Genomic DNA, 20130 nt, shown 5'->3' on the forward strand with positions numbered 1-20130 from the left:
AAAGCCAACATATAGATGACAAGAAACAAAAGATGAAAGTCTTTCTCTGGTCTGCATCCCCTTAACAATTGTGTGTATTGAGCTGTACTGTATTGTACCGTTTCTGCAATCTGTTAATAAAGTTTTCAATCAGAAGCATAATGGGTAAGGCCACAGAATTGTGCAGTACCTAAAAACAACCGGTGTGGGGCAGCAATACGCAGACGGGCGTCTAGACTGCCGGAAAGAAAGCCAAAAGAAGAAGAAGAAGAATATTGACACTGCAAACAAACATGGCGGCGTCGTTGGTGCGTTTTGCCCGTGGAGGTCTCGGCAGGAGTTTCAACAGTAAGTTGGCCAGTAACCAGATGTTGCCACTATCATCATGTGGGTCGGTGTAGTCGTTCACATGACACTGCGTGTATGTGTTTATTATTGACTGACGTATTGGTTCCTTTTCGCGGCTCCAATGTCTCATGGTTGACCTTCGAGCTAGCTGACGCCAACTAGTGCTAGCTTACATACACTGTGGTTATTGGTTTCGCAATAGAGTTGTATTATAACATTATTCTGTTTGTAAAAATGACACGGATGTAGCGTTATCTCATGCATAAAGACGTGGTGTATGTGTAACATAACGCATATAAGATGCCGTGTGTGCACTGCAGTTTAATGTACAGCTTCCACGTCAAATGTATACTCTTGTTTAGACTCTCAAATCACAAACAGTACTGTATTTGCAAATCTGGTATGTCATAAATGTATAGATGTAGCAGTACTGTATCTGGATGTCATATATGTTATGATGAATTGAAAATGGGGGACCCTGATGTAAACAAGACGAAAGTCTTTCTCTGGTCTGCATCCCCTTAACAATTGTGTGTATTGAGCTGTACTGTACTGTACCCATTCTGCAATCTGTTAATAAAGTTTTCAATCAATCAATCAAAAGCAGTAGCTGGTAGACCCAACCCCATGCTGTGCTCAACCGGCACTGCAGATGATGATAAACAAACCGTCATGTGTCAATCTTTTCTTGGTTTCTAGTTGCAAATCGGAGCCTCCTGCAGCAGACGAGATTGGAGACCACCACCACTGACAACAGACGTGAGTAAAAGGCTGGACAACTCAGGGGGGGAAAGGAATTTTGTTTCCCCTTTGGACTGAACTGGCCACTGATTTGACTAAAGCCGGGTTTTGCACCGAAACTTAAGGACTGTTGTTTCAAGTTTCTTTAATAGTTGTCATACAGAAGTACAGAATACTTTTATACAAAATGCTTTTTTTTTTTTTTTTTTTTTTTTTTTTATAAACTTTGGCCATTCCCCTGGCTCTTTTATGTGTTTATCACATTTATACTGGTCAAGGACGACCGACAGAAACAGGCTGAAAGGGTTCAGATGGGGGGGGAAGACACTCTGGGAAAGGCACGGCTGCAGTCGGGATTCGAACTCGCTAAGCCCCAGATCCGTGACGAGCACGGTTGTCCACGGCGCTGAAATAGCGCTCGCGGTACGTGGTGAGCTACTGGAGCTCCCACAAAATGCTTCTTACTGTTACGCTCCAGAGACTGTGCAAGACAAGATAAGTATGTATGAAATAAAATAACATTGTATAGCATGTAAATTAGAAGTAAAAAAATTAGGTCACAGTGTTCAGTATAGACATATGTACAATGTTCGATGCAGAATAGACGTAACTGAGTTACCATATAATATACAATATACTATGCAGTGTACTAATATACAATACTATATAGTGCAAGGCAGAAATGGGATGAGGTGCAATTTAGGTACAATTTACAGTAGGTGTACGAGTTGTAGTGCAAATCCTTTATCAATAAATATAAAGTGTGTTTAGGCGATTTAAAGTGTGGAGAGTGGGTGCTGCAGTGTGTTGTTTGTTTAAGTGAGTGTGTGTGTGCTGTGTGCATTTGATGGTTGTTGCATAGTGTTTATTGTTCGTTTAGCAGCCTGATGGCCTGGGGATAGAAGCTTCTTCTGAGTCTTTCTGTGCTCGCCTTAAGACTCCGGTATCGCTTGCCTGACCGCAGCAGTTCAAAGAGGCAGTTGTTCGGGTGGCTGGAGTCCTTGATGATTCTCTTAGCCTTCCCCCTGGTGCCTATCTTTGTGGTATTAGACACTGTCTGTTACTAATGATACAAACTATTGACAGTACTGTACTACTGTCCGTAGGAACAGATGATGAGAAATGTGTATACAGAAGTATGTGTTCTAATCTCCCATTGGATCCCCTCTGCAGCAACAATCCGGCCTAAGGATGCTGTCATGCACAACCAGCTGACGGCATTTGGGGAGTATGTGGCTGAGATGATGCCAAAATATGTCCAGCAAGTCCAGGTAGGGCTGGGCGATTACCGTAAATTACTTATTCATAGGAAATGTTAGACATTAAAAAAGAAAAAGTCAATACGAAAGTGTCAATTTTTAGCGTATGATAGTCAATTAGTCATCACATGTTCATATATAGTTATTAAAGATTTATTTTTTTGGCGTTTTATCGCTTTATTGCTACTGGGCAGTCCAGTAGAGAAAGACAGAGGAGGAATGGGAGACAGAGTGGGGGGAAGACATTCGGCAAATAACGACTGGTTCGGGAGTCGAACCCGGGTCGCCCGTGTCGCGGCTGAGCGCGCTATGTGGTTCGCCACTGGGGCGCCCCTGTTCATATATAGTTATGATCCTGATCATCACAAGGTCAGAGGTTGTGGTGTTCTGCCAGGGTGAGAGTGACTGTCACTTGCAAAACCAGAAACACTGTTAAAGGGATAGTTCAGAGATGTTCACATAGTAGTAACACTACTTGCCAGTAGTGTAGTCGATGCATAGCCATCAGCTTACTTACTGAGACCCGTGGTCAAAGTTCTGGCTGTGTTCTGAGCGAGCCGGGCAGCTGAAACAAACCATCCAACAGAATACTGCAGTCCAAATGTATTTCCCATTCTTGCTTCTTCTCTGACTTGTACAATGTCTTGGAACTATTTAGCTGAGGAAGCCAGTGCATTGCTACACACTGGGGGTATCTAGCTAGTTCCAAGACATTGGCTCAGGAGCTAGAGCAGTCGTCTGGTAACCAGAAGGTTCCCGGTTTGATTCTGGCTCCTCCCGGCCAGTGATGTGTCCTTGAGCAAGACACTTACTTAACCCCTAACTCCTCCCGGTGAGCAGGTTGGCACCTTGCATGGTTGCCGTCGTCGGTGTGTGAGTGAATGGGTGAGTGCATGGATGGATGTGAGGAACAAAAATTGTAAAGCGTTTGGATAAAAGCTATATAAATCCACCATTTTAGGCTAATGGTTAGTGGCTTGAAAATTGCAGGTCTATCAAAGTAAAGGGCAACTAGCAAGAATATGTTAGGTTTCTGCTCAGTAATAGGTGGCCGGGCTGCATGGAGACATGCTCTTTGTATCCATATGCTGAACCTGTGTGTGTGTGTGTGTGTGTGTGTGTGTGTGTGTGTGTGTGTGTGCAGGTGACATGTTACAACGAGCTGGAGGTGATGATCCATCCTGACGGGGTGATCCCTGTGTTGACCTTCCTGAGGGACCACACCAACGCTCAGTTCAGGAACATGATCGACCTCACGGCCGTCGACATTCCCACACGGGAGAACCGCTTTGAGGTGGGGACCGGACCACACCGATCTGTCATGCTAGGTCTGGAGCGGTATGGGAACAAATAGATATCACCATAAGTGTGTGAAGTTATTTCCATACTTAGCAATATATATGTTACAATATCTGCTTAGGTATATAAAATCACATGTTGAATAATCCAGTTGATGTCTAAATCAAAGACATATCGGTCTATAAATAGAGAATGTGTTCACTTTATTTAAAATGTTTACACATTCACCATATACAATTAATACTAAATTAAAAAGAAGGTGAATTTACCATTTAACCGTTAATTTTAAATGGCTGGTTTACCTGTTAACCGGTTATCCTTGTACATCCCTATATGTTGGTAATCAGACCTTCACTATACAGGTGCTTATCTCTGAAGTTGGGCGACGCACCATACATATTTAAATAGCTTGTCTTCCGCTCACCCATCCCCTTTTAACCCTTTAATCGCCAAGGACGACTTTAGACGTCATTGCTCGCCATGCGTAATCTGCCAATGACGTCTCACAGCGTCTTTGAGATCAATATTTCAAAAATCTGTTATGGCAATCATATTTCACCCACGGAGACTTGAGACTTGCTGTTGATCTCCTCTCAACTCTCCAACGGTTCAAGACCGCCATCTGGTGGCCGATCGGCGAATCGCCAAAACCGGAAGTGACGCGCCGGAAGTGGTGCTCACCCATATTTCGTCCGGCCACTCGCTATCGCTAGCGGGACTCCAGCTTGATACACTGGATAGCGATCCGTTGCCAATAACTCGATAAACAACATGATTTGGACGTATATAGTATTACACAACCTGGAAATGGATCGCATATAACAACATCCCATAATAGCGATCTTTCTGCTCCACGCTGATCACCCAACGCTACGAGGAAGCTGCGGTGAGTTTCAGCGTGTTTGATTATTATTAAACATACACACTGCTCCGATCAACATATCACCCATACTAAATAAATTATTTAACGTCGGCCACGGACTTATAACCCCCCCCCCCCCCCCCCCCCCCTCCAGTCACCAGCAGATGATGAGGCATGACGTGTAGGACCTTGTACAATTGACATTTTTTATCTGACGTCAATCGGTATCAAACTACATTTGATGATCTAATATATGTATTTGTGGCTATAACTCACTGCAGAAAACGATAAAAACATATTTATACTTTAGACCATATTTTAGTATGAATGTGTGAATGAAAAAGTAGAACGTTGCTACATCCTAAACGATAGATACTTGATGTTGAATGGGCCATAGTAATGTCAATTTAGCAATACAATTTAAAAAGTTATAGCCCTGCAAAGAAGGGGAACATCTCCATAGACAAATAGAGCTGGCAGAGGACGGTATAAGGATGGATATAAGCGTGGGTTAGAAAGGGTTAAAAACACACTTACCTTTTTAATTGTAAAGAGTCTGCCCAGCTCAGGAATATTTTGAGTTGACTGATCATCTGTCACAAATGTATGTCATAATAGAGCACATGTGTCAAGATAGGTGGTAAATAGTCCTGTGTGTTTTGAATGTTTAAATAAAGATCTGTTTCATTCTATTCTGCACACCTCACTGGTGGTTAATGTGAATTACACTCCTCCCTGACGCCTCACTGGTGGTTAATGTGGATTACACTCCTCACTGACGCCTCACTGGTCGTTAATACGGATTACACTCCTCACTGACGGTTAATGTGGATTACACTCCTCACTGACGGTTAATGTGGATTACACTCCTCACTGACGCTTCACTGGTCGTTAATACGGATTACATTTACATTTACATTTAGTCATTTAGCTGACGCTTTTATCCAAAGCGACTTACAAGTTCTGTACGACAAGCCATCAGGAAGGGCACAACTCTATCAGCTGAGCAACAATGTTCATCAAAGTGTTGAGTGCTACAGTGTAGGTTAGTTTATTAGGACAAGTGCATGACAGTACGGTTAGTTAGGGTTAGATATATATATATATTTTTTTTTAATTCAGATAATGGTTGAAGAAGTGCGTCTTTAGTCGATGGCGAAAGATTGGACGTGATTCGGCTGTCCTAACTGGGGTGGGTAGTTCATTATACCATTGTGGGGCAAGGACTGAGAATAGGCGACTTCTCTTTGATGACCCTCCCGGAGCTTGGATAGGAGTAGGTCTGAGGCGGCCAGAAGATGCAGAGCGTAGGGATTACACTCCTCACTGTAGGGATTACACTCCTCACTGACGCCTCACTGGTGGTTAATGTGGATTTCCACTGCACGTGTGTTTTTGCTTTCAGATTGTATATAACTTCCTGTCCCTGCGCTACAACTCTCGCATTCGCGTCAAGACGTACACAGACGAGCTGACGCCTGTAGATTCCTCCGTCACGGTCTTTCAGGCTGCCAACTGGTATGAGAGGGAGGTGAGTCCCAACCAGCACACTCCTCCACTAGACCACTCAACCAGCACACTCCTCCACTAGACCACTCAGCCAGCACACTCCTCCACTAGACCACTCAGCCAGCACACTCCTCCACTAGACCACTCAGCCAGCACACTCCTCCACTAGACCACTCAACCAGCACACTCCTCCACTAGACCACTCAGCCAGCACACTCCTCCACTAGACCACTCAGCCAGCACACTCCTCCACTAGACCACTCAACCAGCACACTCCTCCACTAGACCACTCAACCAGCACACTCCTCCACTAGACCACTCAACCAGCACACTCCTCCACTAGACCACTCAACCAGCACACTCCACTAGAGATCACGGCAGAGATCAGTCATTCATTTTAAATGTCTTTAAAACTAATATTTCACCTCAAAATGCAGTAGATTATAATTTTACTCAACATATAATAACATCACATTATGTTCTCTGAATATGTTTGTTTTGTTGCAAATAGTGTTGTTGTTGCAATATTTAGCGTTACTGGATTTCTCTTCAACACTCGTTGAGTGTTTCTGATGATGATACTATAAACTTGTATAACTAAGACCAGTTGATACTATGTGTTTGCTGTGTGTTAGGTGTGAGACATGTACAACCAGACAGTTGATACTATGCGTTTGCTGTGTGTTAGGTGTGAGACATGTTACAATACTTAAGTACTGTTTTTGGGGATTTGTACTTTACTCTAGTATTATTAGGTTTGTATACTTGTACTTTTACTCAATTACATTTCAGAGAAAAAAATTTACTCCTTACATTTAAAATGCAGACCTACAAAGTACAAGTCCTGCAGGTCCAACCATTTTAATTAGTATTTATTTAAAAACGGCCAATCAAATCCCCATCAATGGAAAATGAACCCGCGCATACCTATGCTGATTGGTCCTTGTGCAAGACTAGAAAGCGGGGATCTTTGATTAAACACCTGCTATCAGAAGAATAGACAGTCAGAGTGACAAGCTACAGAAGATGGCCACAAACGATAGTAAGAGTGATGAAGAGGACAAAACGGAACATTTCATTGCCCCCGGAATAAAAAAACATTTTTACTTTAATTTAAATTTAAATTAAAAACTAAACTTTTTTACTTTTACTCTAGTGTGTTTTTAGTCAGATACTCTGACTTTTATTTTAGTAAGATTTTGAGACTGTACCCATACTTTCACTTCTGGGTACTTTTTACACCCCTGGGCACGTACAACCAGACATGTACATCCAGACAGTTGATACTATGTGTTTGCTGTGTGTTAGGTGTGGGACATGTACGGTGTGTTCTTCGCTAACCACCCAGACCTGCGTCGCATTCTGACGGACTACGGCTTCGAAGGCCACCCCTTCAGGAAGGACTTCCCTCTCTCAGGATACGTTGAGGTAAAGCCTGATGTAACCACGCTGCCCATCTTTCTCTCTTAACACTTTGGATGCCACGCCTCCCCGTCTCAAAACCTTGTTGCGTGCCACCACCCACTTCAATGATAGCGCTCTCATATTTGTGAACGCATAAACTACATCTTAAATTATGTGTCTAATCTGGCCGTCGCTTATCAATGACTTGTTTGCAGTCAACATTGTCGAAACGGATTGTTTTTTTAATCGGTTAATTTCTGTTTTATACCATTTTGAAAAATGCTTGTTTCTTGAAACTTCCAGAAGATTTCAGAAGATTCTGTGATAAACGCCCTTTACTGTAATACACAAAACACGTTGTAATTTTTCGGCCTATTTATGAATAGTTTTCAAATAAACGCTAGATTATCGATGGTATATGTGTACTTATGCACACTATAGAAGTGGGCTGAAAAATCGAATCTCTTATTTCCTGATCGCACACACACACACACACACACGTTGATATCTCAAGCTCTGATTATCCTAAGACTGGTAAAATAGATTCCTTACCTCAGATCAGATGTTCTCCAAAAAGATTATTCCAATTCCTGATCTCCATTTCAAATATCGATCGCGTTTATTGATCCAACGCTGGGTGGTCGAAACACCGATTCCATGCTGTTCTGATGGTCCAGAAAGAATCCGATCGTCTCTGGTGACTTGTCTGAGAAGTAAAATGAGGAAGCAGGATTTCCCCCCCATGCTTTTCATTCAGTCTAATCCAATGGGGTGCAGTACCACAGGGAGAGACAATAGGGGGTGGTATTTTCCCAATGGAGCTCAGAGAGTTCCAGTGGTAACGGGAGGCTAGATTCATGAAATATGAATGGAAATCGCAAAAAAAAAAAAAAAAAGAGATTTCTCGCTCCGTGGCACTCGACGGTCGGCATGAAATAACGAGAATTCTTGTCCGTGGCACTCAAAGTGTTAAGTGACCCAATGTCGTGTGGAGGTGAACCCTCCAAACCCTCATAATGTCGAGCAGAATACCTCCTGTATTTCTCATACATCAGGCTTCTGAATGAGTTTCAATCTGGGACGTTTAGATTCTGTTATCGGATATTGGGCCCATATCAGGCTAAAACAGTGTAACAGTGTATATATATTGTTATTTAGCACTGCATTCTATATACACACACAGCACAGGTGGAGGATATTGTTATGTGGAAACCACTGAACAGAGGTTGCAAGAGAAAAGGAAAAAAAGGACTAACAGAAAATTATTTAAATCAGGCAAAACATGATTTCTCAACTCACTCTAGAAACCTACAGTCCAAATACAACTCCCTGAAACTGCCAAGAGAGTTGGAAATGCTATAATCCAGTAATATATAGTTATTTCTCTAAAAGCTACAAGAGTTGGAGATCAAGCACCACGCTTCCTTATCTCAGTGGCTGAATTGCTTCTTCTTTTCGTGTCCATATACAAAGCTATTCAGCTTATATAAAGTCCAGCCAGTGCTTGGTACATTGCTGTCCCTTGATGTTGTAGAGTGATAGTGTAGAAGCCAAAACCAACATATTGGAAGTTGTATTGTTTATGGTAATGGTATTGTATTTATGATTTGAATATTAGGGGCACACCACTTCTTAGTATAATAGGCTCTGTAATTAGAGTAATGTTATGCACCTGCTGAGAGAAAAAAAGATTCCTAACGGAGCAATAAGGAAGACGCAAACTGTTCTGTTCTTAACCATAATTTTCTTTTGGTAATAAACAAACTACATAAGCTGCAGCCTGGACATTCAACTCTGTCAACATCCACAACTTCTTTTTACATTTACATTTACATTTAGTCATTTAGCTGACGCTTTTATCCAAAGCGACTTACAAGTTCTGTGCGACAAGACAGCAAGAAGGGTATAACTCTATCAGCTGAGTAACAATGTTCATCAAAGTGTTGCGTGTTACAGTGTAGGTTAGTTTATTAGGACAAGTGCATGACAGTAAGGTTAGTCGGGGTTAGATTTTTTTTTTTTATCATTTCAGATAATGGTTGAAGAAGTGAGTCTTTAGTCGACGGCGAAAGATTGGACGGGATTCGGCTGTCCTAACTGGGATGGGTAGTTCATTCCACCATTGTGGGGCAAGGACTGAGAATAGGCGGCTTCTCTTTGATGACCCTCCGGGAGCTTGGATAGGAGTAGATCTGAGGCGGCCAGAAGATGCAGAGCGTAGGGGTCTTGAGGGTGTGTAGTTAGAGACCATTGACCGGAGGTAGGCGGGAGCGGTTCCCTTTGCCGCACGGTATGCTAGGTCGAGGGCCTTGAAGCGGATACGTGCAGCAATGGGGAGCCAGTGCAGGTCCCTTTTGTTACCAGAGTAGAAGAACATCTAAGTAGGTGCATCGTGGCGTATTGTAAATTGATTAGGGGAATGACAAGCGGCCACTACAGATGGGTCCTTTGCTGTGCAAGGTCCACCTAACAGAGGACATGGAAGGAGGTGCTCCATGGTCTGGAGTTCTGTGCCACCATGTGGTTGGGCCACTAAGAGATGACCCCATCTGCTTGGAATGGCTGAATTGCTCATGAATACCAAACCCATAACCTAAAGTCTCTCCTTGTGTCTGTTCCCGCCAGGTGCGTTACGATGACGAGGTGAAGCGCGTGGTGGCGGAGCCCGTGGAGCTCTCTCAGGAGTTCAGAAAGTTTGACCTCAACACCCCCTGGGAGACCTTCCCCGCCCACCGCGAGGCCAAGCCTCCCGCTCCCAAACTGGAGGCCGGTGACTCGGAGAAGAAATAGCCCCGCCCTTCAAATTAGCCCCGGAGACACACACGCACACCACCGCTATCTTCCTTTCTGTCCGTACTGTTCAGGCGCTTGCATCCTCTTTTTAGATGCCCCTCTGAAGTATTTATGTAAATAAAGATACTATTAAAACAAATGGTGGTTGTATTGTTGTTTATCGAGGGTCAGGTGACGTAGAGGCTTGTTTATGAAGCAGAATCTTAGTTCATATAGCAAAGGACTGTCTTCTACTATCATGCACTATTCCACTAAAGTGTCTTCCTTGCCTATATTACTACCTACTATACTAATATGTCTACTACTATGCACTCAAGACTTTAGCATCCACGTTTCAACACTGTTTGACTCGGCTGAAAGAGTTGTACCCTTCCTGCTGACCTGTTGTACAGGACTTGTAAATCGCTTTGGATTAAAAGCGTTCAGCTAAATAACTAAATGTAAAGGAGAGACTCTTCACCTTCCAAAGAGTTGTTATGAGGAACAGGAAGTGAACGGTTGCACCACTGTGATGGACTGTACTTCAGCCAGTGTGTTTATGTGAAAACATTACTGTTCTGTTATTCAATAATTTTACAAAGGAGCCTATTTTAAAACCATCTTTCTTTTTTGTGCTCACAGGGAAGTGGAATGTGTAACATTGTTTACAGAAGAAGGTCCATGCACGCCTCTTTCATTACACAAGACAGGCTTTCGGGCATAAGACCTTCAGGGAAAACTGTCTATAACAAACCCATTGTTTACTAAATGCAATTGCATACAATCCAGCTCATGAGGTGTGGGTTACAATCATTGCAACAAGCCCCCCCTGCAGGCACGCTGTGTCTTGCATCATTATTTTCGAGGAGGAATGATTTCGGTAATGTTTTATTATTTTTACAGTTAGCCAAGTTTATATTGCCAATCAGAATTGAGTAATCACACAGGCACATGGTGGGGGCGACAGTGGCTCAGGAGGTAAAGCGGTCGTCTGGTAATCGGAAGGTTCCTGGTTAGATTCCGGTTCCTCCCGGGCAGTGTGTTGAAGTGTCCTCCAGCAAGACACTTGACCTCAATGAGAATGACCTTGTATAGTCGCCTACGCCAGGGGTTCCCAAAGCCGGGGTCGCGACCCACAGGAGGGTGTCGCCAGATGATTAAAAAAAAATCTACATTTAATTTTTTATTTTTTTTATGTAGTCAGGCCACTGAACTTAGAAGCAGGCCAGGACGCGTGTAACTGTTCCGCAACAGTAAGTGACTTCCGGGGTAGGCCTGATTGGCCCCGACAGGCACGTGACGCGGCAAACTCGGGACGCGCAACGAGGCTGCTGAGAGCTGTCGCGCGGAAATAGGCTGTCTATTGCCATTCTCTAACACAAACTCTAACCATAACCAGCTCCTTAACAGCGCCTAAACTTAACCGTTCTAACCTTAACCAACTCCGAAACAATGCCTAACCTTAACCTTAACCATGCCTAACCTTAACCATAGAAAGAATATTGCCATTCTCTAAGACAAACTCTAACCTTAACCAGCTCCTTAACAGCGCCTAAACTTAACCGTTCTAACCTTAACCAACTCCGAAACAATGCCTAACCTTAACCTTAACCTTAACCTTAACCATGCCTAACCTTAACCATAGAAAGAATATTGCCATTCTCTAAGACAAACTCTAACCTTAACCAGCTCCTTAACAGCACCTAAACTTAACCGTTCTAACCTTAACCAACTCCGAAACAATGCCTAACCTTAACCTTAACCTTAACCATGCCTAACCTTAACCGGCGAAAGAATACACGTTAAAAAAAAAATCACGTTAAAAAAAAAAGATTTGATGGGATTCGAACTCACCAACAACGGACCGCAGGATCGCAGGACCGGTGCTCTGCCAGGTGAGCTAAAGCGCCGAATGAAAGTCATGGCGTATTTGGACGGTTACGTAATTCCGCAAGCTCTGCCGCTCGGCTCCGCGGAGCGTGCCGCGCGGCAGAGAAAGTTGCGCGTCACGTGCCTGTCGGGGCCAATCAGGCCTACCCCGGAAGTAACTTACTGTTGCGGATAAGCTATAAGCGGCCAGGACAGTGGGTCTCATTCCCGAAAATTCTTCAAAGATATATTCTGGAAGACTTATCTTGGAATCACTGAGACATAATCAATGACAAGTTCACTCTGAGTCCTGAACGTGCTGGTAATATGTCTTAAGTGGCTGAAAAGGTTGCACAAATTATATGATCTGATATCTGCTTGGAGAATGGCATTCTGTCTTAAACTCGAAAGCGTGTTCCCGTTCAGTTCATTTGCATACAAAACAACGCCTCCAGAGTTCCTTATAAGGCAACTAGTGACGCAGCTGTGTGCAAATGGTATGGCGGAAGTGCTTTGCGAGCCGCGTGATTACGAAACCTAGCGTCAGTCAGTGCCAATCAGAGAGCGTCTCCGAGAAATGCGGCTAGGTTTCGTAATCATGCTTGCGCGCCATCAAAACTAGATTAGATTAATGTATTGGCATCATATACAGCTCGCGGTACACCTGCCGCAGCGCACGCACACACACACACACGCGCAGTACTGTATATGAATCAATGAATGAAATATAATATATATAGCCTACGGTGAATGAACGCAGTATGGCTTATTATTCCATAATTAAGCCTATAGGTATACTGTTCATTCGTAGGCGCACACAAGACTTGTTATGGAATATTAATGCAGTCTATTTCCACCGATTAGCTTTAGTTCTTATTTATTTATCCACTGTCATTTCAGTGTTGGTGTATAGGCTATATAGTGTATTTCAATATAAGTTTAATTGATTAATGATATATTCGAAGGAATGCAGGTTTATAGCTATATCAACCCCCTCCAATGTACAGTAAATGACCAAGTATGGTTTTGTCAATATTCCAATGTACAGTTTTGCTTGTACAGTGTAAGTCTATCCCCCACCCACCCCTCCTACCCAACCTCCTCCAACAGTTTCTACATCAAATGTACTCTCTTTTCTGGACCCTTTTTGTATCACAAACAGTACTGTATTTGCAAATCTGGTATGTCATAAATGTATAGATGTAGCAGTACTGTCTATCTGTGTCGTGTGTGTCATATATGTTATGATGAATTGAAAATGGGGGACCGGGACCCTGATGTAAACAAGACGAAATTCTTTCTCTGGTCTGCATCCCCTTATGTAATTGAGCTGTACTGTACTGTACCCATTCTGCAATCTGTTAATAAAGTTATCAATCAATCAAACAAAGGTCTGTCCCATTGTATACCAATCAATGGGATACATTGCATGTTGACCTGCATTCTTTCAAATGTATATAATTAATCATTAAAACAGATGTGTAACAAATAAGAAATACAAATTCCACAGAAGGCATTCAATAATTATTATTTTCAATCATTTCACAATAATTGTGTTTGAATATCTGAGTAATTAAAGTAATTATACATTTGTCCAAAATAGCTGGTTCAGATATGGTTAAACAGCTGCCCTGTGATCAGATTAATCCATATTATTTATTTTTCCGACATCAAATGCGTAATTTCTTATCGTACAAATATTGTCATATTTATTTTAATTGTGATTAAGTAATTAATTCCAAGGAGGCCTGTCGCTTTGACGTGAAGGAATCACTATGAGAACACAGTCTGTCAAGTTATAATGAAATTTTAAATTAGTCAATCAATCATGAGATTTGATCGTGGCTGAGAGCAGATTTAAGAGTGCTACTCAGCACTCTTAAATCTGCTCTCAGCCACGATCAAATCTGATCTCAGGAAAATTTGGGGACTCCCACTCCCAGCCCTAATATGTCTTAAATGGGCCGAAATCTGGCTAAAACGAAATTATTTGTCGTAACTTCGTTCGGGAATGAGACCCAGTGTTTCTAGTTGCAGCAGCGCAATAGTTAGATAACCATGGTGGGGAACAACCAGGATATCACTGCAACTCACACAAGTCTCTCTCTCTCTCTCTCTCTCTCTCTCTCTCTCTCTCTCTCTCTCTCTCTCTCTCTCTCTTGCTCTCACACACACACAAAAGGAGCCGCATGTGATTGGTGGAGGCGGGACCCTTACAAAAAACTGTTGTTGCTAATCTTTGACACATGCTAGCCTGTAATAATCCCCCCCAGTAAAATCTACTTTGCATTTGATATATTGCAAATATATGCCATCACACACACTGGCATTTAAAGGGTTAGAATTATAAAATTAATATGTGGTGTTATGATCAGGGCTGAAGTTCAATAAAAGATTGTATTATTTTCAATCTGACATTACAAAAAAACTGAAAATCCATCAAAATCAGTGTTGTTGCTAATCATACATTATGCTAGCCTGTTTTTTAACAATAATTTGTGATGCCATCACAAACACTGGCATTTAAAGGGTATACATAAAGAAATGCCTGCACCAGAATGCAGGAAATGAAGTCTTTGTAACAAGAAATGTCCTGATGGGGGACCCCCAGACCCCCTGCTTAAAAAGTGGCCTGACGGGCTATATTTTGCACTATATTTCCTGGCCTGAATGATTTCCCCAGTCCGGCCCTGGTTAAAAGCCTCCAATGCTTATTAGTGTGTGTGCGTTTGAACGTGTGCATGTTTCAACCATACATTTCCATTAATCTAAAAATGATTTTTTTTACCTCCTATAATAGTGGGGGTCGCGGCTCTCTGACACCGTTATTTTTGGGTCGCGGCCTGAAAAGTTTGGGAACCCCTGGCCTACACCATCGGTGTGTGACTGGGTGAATGTGAGGAACAAATTTGTAAAACGCTTTTGGATAAAAGCGCTATATAAATGCACCATTTACCACTTGAATGTAATGATTTTAGTGGCCACCACTTGAGCTCAAGTCCCCCAGTTTTGACGTGGTGTAACTGTTCACATTGTATCTAGTTCCCAGCAGACCAGTTGGGTCTGCCACATAAACCTGCTGCAATACCAGAGGTGTCCACGTGATGGTGCTGTCTGCACGAATGTGAAGCGGGTGCCAAGAAAATCAATACTGAAACATTTGACGTGCTGAATATTGCTTCTCGTTCAGACATGTTGTAATGTGTTATCTAAACAGATAGGTAATTAGAACAGGAGTAGTAAGACATACAGTAAGTAGATACGGTAAGTGTGTGTGTGTGTGTGTGTGTGTGGTGCAAGGCAACAATAAATCCAACATGCATTTAAATGCTTTATTTTGCCAAATATATTTCATTGAAGCATTCGTTTTACATGTAAGAAATATTCAAATCATCTCAAAAGACTCGACACGTACCAGACTGTACTAGAAACTCAACATGGGTCAAATTGTATTTGACATTCTTTTAATTGTTTCGTCATCAGGCCAACCTGGATCTGAATTCGTGCTTTAGAGATAGATACATTCCTGGTTCGTCGCAGGGCCAATCAATTACAAGAAGGTATTTGAACGGTTCACATAGTTGAAAGAACAACGAGTACATTTTGACCCACGTCCGACTAACATAATGTATCCTACAAGTATAATTTACAACGATCATCTTTTCATTGGAATTACCAGTGAGAAACAAAACACGGATCAAAAGCATCCAACATAATTGTCCTTCACTGTACAATATTATTATTCACATATCAATAGAAATACATCACAAACAGGCGTTCAGATTGAGCCTGTAAAGCTGTTCAACTATCAGATAATTATCAGAATGTATTATTCTTTATTATTTAAAAAAAAATCTTTATTTGTATGATCTGTGACACGCATGCATAAAACAAGTATGTGAGTCTGGACTATAGGGCTGTTTTGTCCACATCATTCGACATCGGTTTCTCACAACTCAGTATCGGCCTCAGACTGGCTACTAATACTATATTCATTGAATTGGATCGAGTCACGTTATTTCACTGCAGAACTAAATTGATCTTCCATCCATTTGGTCCGCTTGAGACTCATCATCTGACCAGGCTACCGTGCGCAATTCAGTTGCTGAGTTATTATACCGTCGCCAGCAGACTGTTACGGTCCATTTTCATAGAGAGGAAAAGCTTTTCAATGTCAAATTCTTCCAAGAAGTCGTTCCAACCGCAAAGGACAATAAATTGTCCATTAGTGACACTGTTGGGGACTGGAGCCACATAGTGTGAGAGGAACGCCAGAGGCTCATGCCACATAATTAGCTTCTCAGAGGAGGTCATGATGACCAACTTCTCTGCTACATGACTCACAGTTGGGAGACTTTTATCATATGGAATACTGTAGAATAAACGTTTGCCCATATAAGTGTATAGTGCAGACCTTTTTCAGTGGAATTGCAGGGTCTAAGTTCATATCAAACACTGGAACAGGAAATTCACTTGTTTATGTTGTCAAGTTTGAAAAGGTCTATACCCGGTGTTCCTTAGTGTAACTCAATATTGTCTTTTTTCTTTGTAATTTCAGAGGTGATTAAATAATACAATGATAAAACAGTGTGCTTCGACATTGTATTGGTGTATAGTATGTTTGAATACACTTAGACTACACTGTAAGAAAATAAGCTGCAAGAAAACGGTAAATGTCTGGCATCAATGGTTGCCAAATACTTACTGTCAAATTACAGTAAAATCAAATACATTTACAGATTAATTTACAACCTTTATTTAATGGTTAATATTTTGATAAAAGGTAATTTACTGTACTTTTATGGCATTTACACTTAAAGTGGAAAAACAAAAGTAATTGTAAAATAATACAGTGAATTTCCTGTGAAAAAACATAATATTTTTTACAGTGTAGGCTACAATATACTGAGCTGGTTTGAAGCAGTATTTCAGTTGAGCAGAACATGTACTATAGTGTACACACCCCATATGAGTTCATTCTACGGAAGCGTATTGCTGCCACACCAGAAACAGAAAATAATGTGTTATAACGTGAAACGTTTATTGTTATAACAAGATGTTTTTCACGTTATAACAATATATTTTCACGTTATTACAACATACAAACTTATCACGTTATAATAACGTGAAACGTTTTATGTTAAAACATAAAACGTTTCACGTTATAAGGTGATAAGTTTGTATGCTGTAATAACGTGAAAATATATTGTTATGACATGAAAACCATCTTGTTATAACAATAAACGTTCCACGTTATAACGTGATACTGATATTTTTTTTTATGTTTCTGGTGTGGCAGAAGATTCAATAATCAAGCACCAATATTATTGTCTGCCCCTGTCCCAGGCTTCCATATTTCTAACACCAGCTATGATATAATACAGGTAACCACCATTTTCTTCTCCCATGTCTTATGTTCTTGAGGAGTGACTTTGACATTTGAGATCGTCGATAAGACTGCGGCACGGTGGTGTAGTGGTTAACACTGTCGCCTCACAGCAAGAAGGTCCAGGGTTCGATTCCCGCTTGGGGACCAGGTTTCCATGATGCCAGGTACCAGGGTGGGGTATCTCCCAGGCCTTTCTGTGTGGAGTTTGCATGTTCACCCCGTGCTCGCAAGGGTTTCCCCCCCGATAAGATAAACCCAATGGAAAAACATGCACAACAACAGATCGCTAACGCTGTGGCGTCCTTGACGAAGACGGACAGGAGCACTTGGATTGGTCCCCTGGCGCGGCTCACGTTGATGCCTGTCTGCTCCCGGCTGCCCTTGGGGGGGAAGGACGACGGGATGGGTTAATCGCAGAGACGAATCGCATCGGCGATTCTAAAGAGACAATGCATGCGTGTGTGTTCCGGTGTGTGTGCTAAAAACTAACCGCTGTGTGTACCGCAAAAACATTGAGTGTTGTTGCATGCCGAATAAAGACCTCTGCAACAGGTCCTGCATTATTATTATTATAAAGTTGGAGGTTAACTGCTCGTGAATCCATATCGAGGCATAGAAATGTTGAATCAAAATGAAATATCACTTCACGACGTGTCGAAGAAGAAGAAGAGGAGATCATTTCATGAAGTCGAGATCCATTACAATGTGAACAACATCAACTGTGAAGTTAAACAGGCGTATTACGGCGGTTCCCCGTCTGAAAAAAAATGATTAAACTCGGCCAGAATTAGAAATCAAATTATGCCTCGCAGACTCAGAGCCGGCATGTGGTCAAGAATGGTGCGGCTGAGGATGGACGACGGGTATGGAGTCTGTCATCCAATAGAGGTCTCGCACAGAATGTGTAGCTGTGGGCGGCTGGGTAGCACAGCGGACTAAGCGTCTGTCTACCACCGCAGAGACACCGGTATCAAATCCGGCTGTCAGCGGTGCCTCCGGCTTGGCCGGTCGTCATACTGGCACAATTGGCAGTGTCAGCGGGAGGTAAGCCGGTGGGGTGGTATCCTGGTCGTTGTAAACAGCGACTCCTACAGGTCGGTCAGGGCGCCTGCACAGCGAGGGAGGGAAATGGTGAAGGTAGTGTGACCTCCCACGCGTTACACTTCACCAATGAGAGTGGGGGGCACATGCGCGCAACGACCAGGAAGGGGAGGGGGGAATTGGCATAACGACTAAATTGGGATGAGAGAAAAACACAGAAAAATAGGAGGAGAAAAAGTGGATAAAAAAAAAAGAATGTGTGCAGCTGTCTTTCTTCCAACATGGCTGCTTGTAACCACCTTTGAAAGAAAATGCCCTATTTCTATGCAGTGGTAGTAAAACGTTGGAAAAGCACAATATTACTGTTTCACAGCGACTTGTTTACCAGATCCAGTAATAAGATACCAATGTATACATTTTTTGTTGATATATTTCACATACATATGTAACGGATGGTATCGTGAAGCGCAGTCAAGAAGGGCTGGGGTGAGTAGCGGTGCTATGGGTTAAACTCACTCTCACATCATCAAAGACAGATAGACACGTTGCAAAGAAGTGAGTTCACCTCTTGGTATGGCGGTCTGTGTTGTTGCCTGCGACGTGGGAGACCGGGGTTCGACTCCCACTCGGGGCATCGAAGTTTGAGGTGACGTTGTCACAACCGTTATATATATCAACACGTAGCAACCATTGTCTCTTCCAACATGGACGGGGAAATGGGCATTTTAAACATTCTGTGAAAGGCCTCTTTATATTCAGCCGGCCAATTCTGTCCCCGATGCTGGTCTCAACGTTGTCTCCCATGGCCGACGGCCGAGTGAAGAGGAGAAAGACACGTTTTTAACGGTCCGTATAATTCTTTTCAGCATGCCTCTGAAGACAGACCAAGGTGAATTCTACGTACTTATCAACACACAGAAACATTACGTCGTTGAGGAGGAACAGAAATGCACCCTTTCACTACCACACTACAGAAAGTTAACCCTCTTCACTACCACACTACAGAAAGTTAACCCTCTTCACTACCACACTACAGAAGGTTAACCCTCTTCACTACCACACTACAGAAGGTTAACCCTCTTCACTACCACACTACAGAAGGTTAACCCTCTTCACTACCACACTACAGAAGGTTAACCCTCTTCACTACCACACTACAGAAGGTTAACCCTCTTCACTACCACACTACAGAAGGTTAACCCTCTTCACTACCACACTACAGAAGGTTAACCCTCTTCACTACCACACTACAGAAGGTTACCCGCCTGTAGTGTGGTGGCGAAAGGTTAACCTTCTGTAGTGTGGTAGTGAAAGGGTTAATGTTCGTATCCTTGTTCAAGGTGCCATGTTGGATGAACTGTACCGCAGGTTGCATTCAGCTGGACGTCGACGGGACATTCCTCCAGGTGGTCCGAAGCCCCCCGTACGAAGCCCCTCCCCCGACTTCGCAGAGGAATTCATACAAGTTGAAAAGCATCAAAGTCACCCACAGCATTCATCCCCCCCAAAAAAAACCACTGCCACACTGTGACCGACCTAAAATCAAACACCCGCCTCAAATCCTCAAGACCTTTTGTTCGTGGATTCGCAGACTACTCCGCCACGTATGAGTTCCCGTTTCCCCCCAATCCGACCCCGACGTTCCGGCCCCCCACCTG

The 20130-nt window shown here is 42.7% G+C and overlaps 1 protein-coding gene across 1 annotated transcript; it reads left to right on the plus strand.

Annotated features, from left to right (window-relative positions):
• The first annotated feature begins 254 nt into the window (after positions 1–254).
• ndufs3 (NADH:ubiquinone oxidoreductase core subunit S3) lies at positions 255–10327 on the plus strand. The gene is made up of 7 exons (XM_084337340.1): positions 255–327; positions 1027–1086; positions 2242–2339; positions 3472–3621; positions 5894–6019; positions 7306–7425; positions 10027–10327. Exons 1-7 carry the CDS (start codon positions 273–275, stop codon positions 10189–10191), a joined length of 774 nt encoding a protein of 257 aa, XP_084193466.1. The 5' UTR covers positions 255–272; the 3' UTR covers positions 10192–10327.
• The last annotated feature ends 9803 nt before the right edge of the window (positions 10328–20130 follow it).

The sequence above is a fragment of the Notolepis coatsorum genome, assembly GCF_963971535.1.
Source record: "Notolepis coatsorum genome assembly, chromosome: 20".
NCBI classification, from domain to species: domain Eukaryota; kingdom Metazoa; phylum Chordata; class Actinopteri; order Aulopiformes; family Paralepididae; genus Notolepis; species Notolepis coatsorum.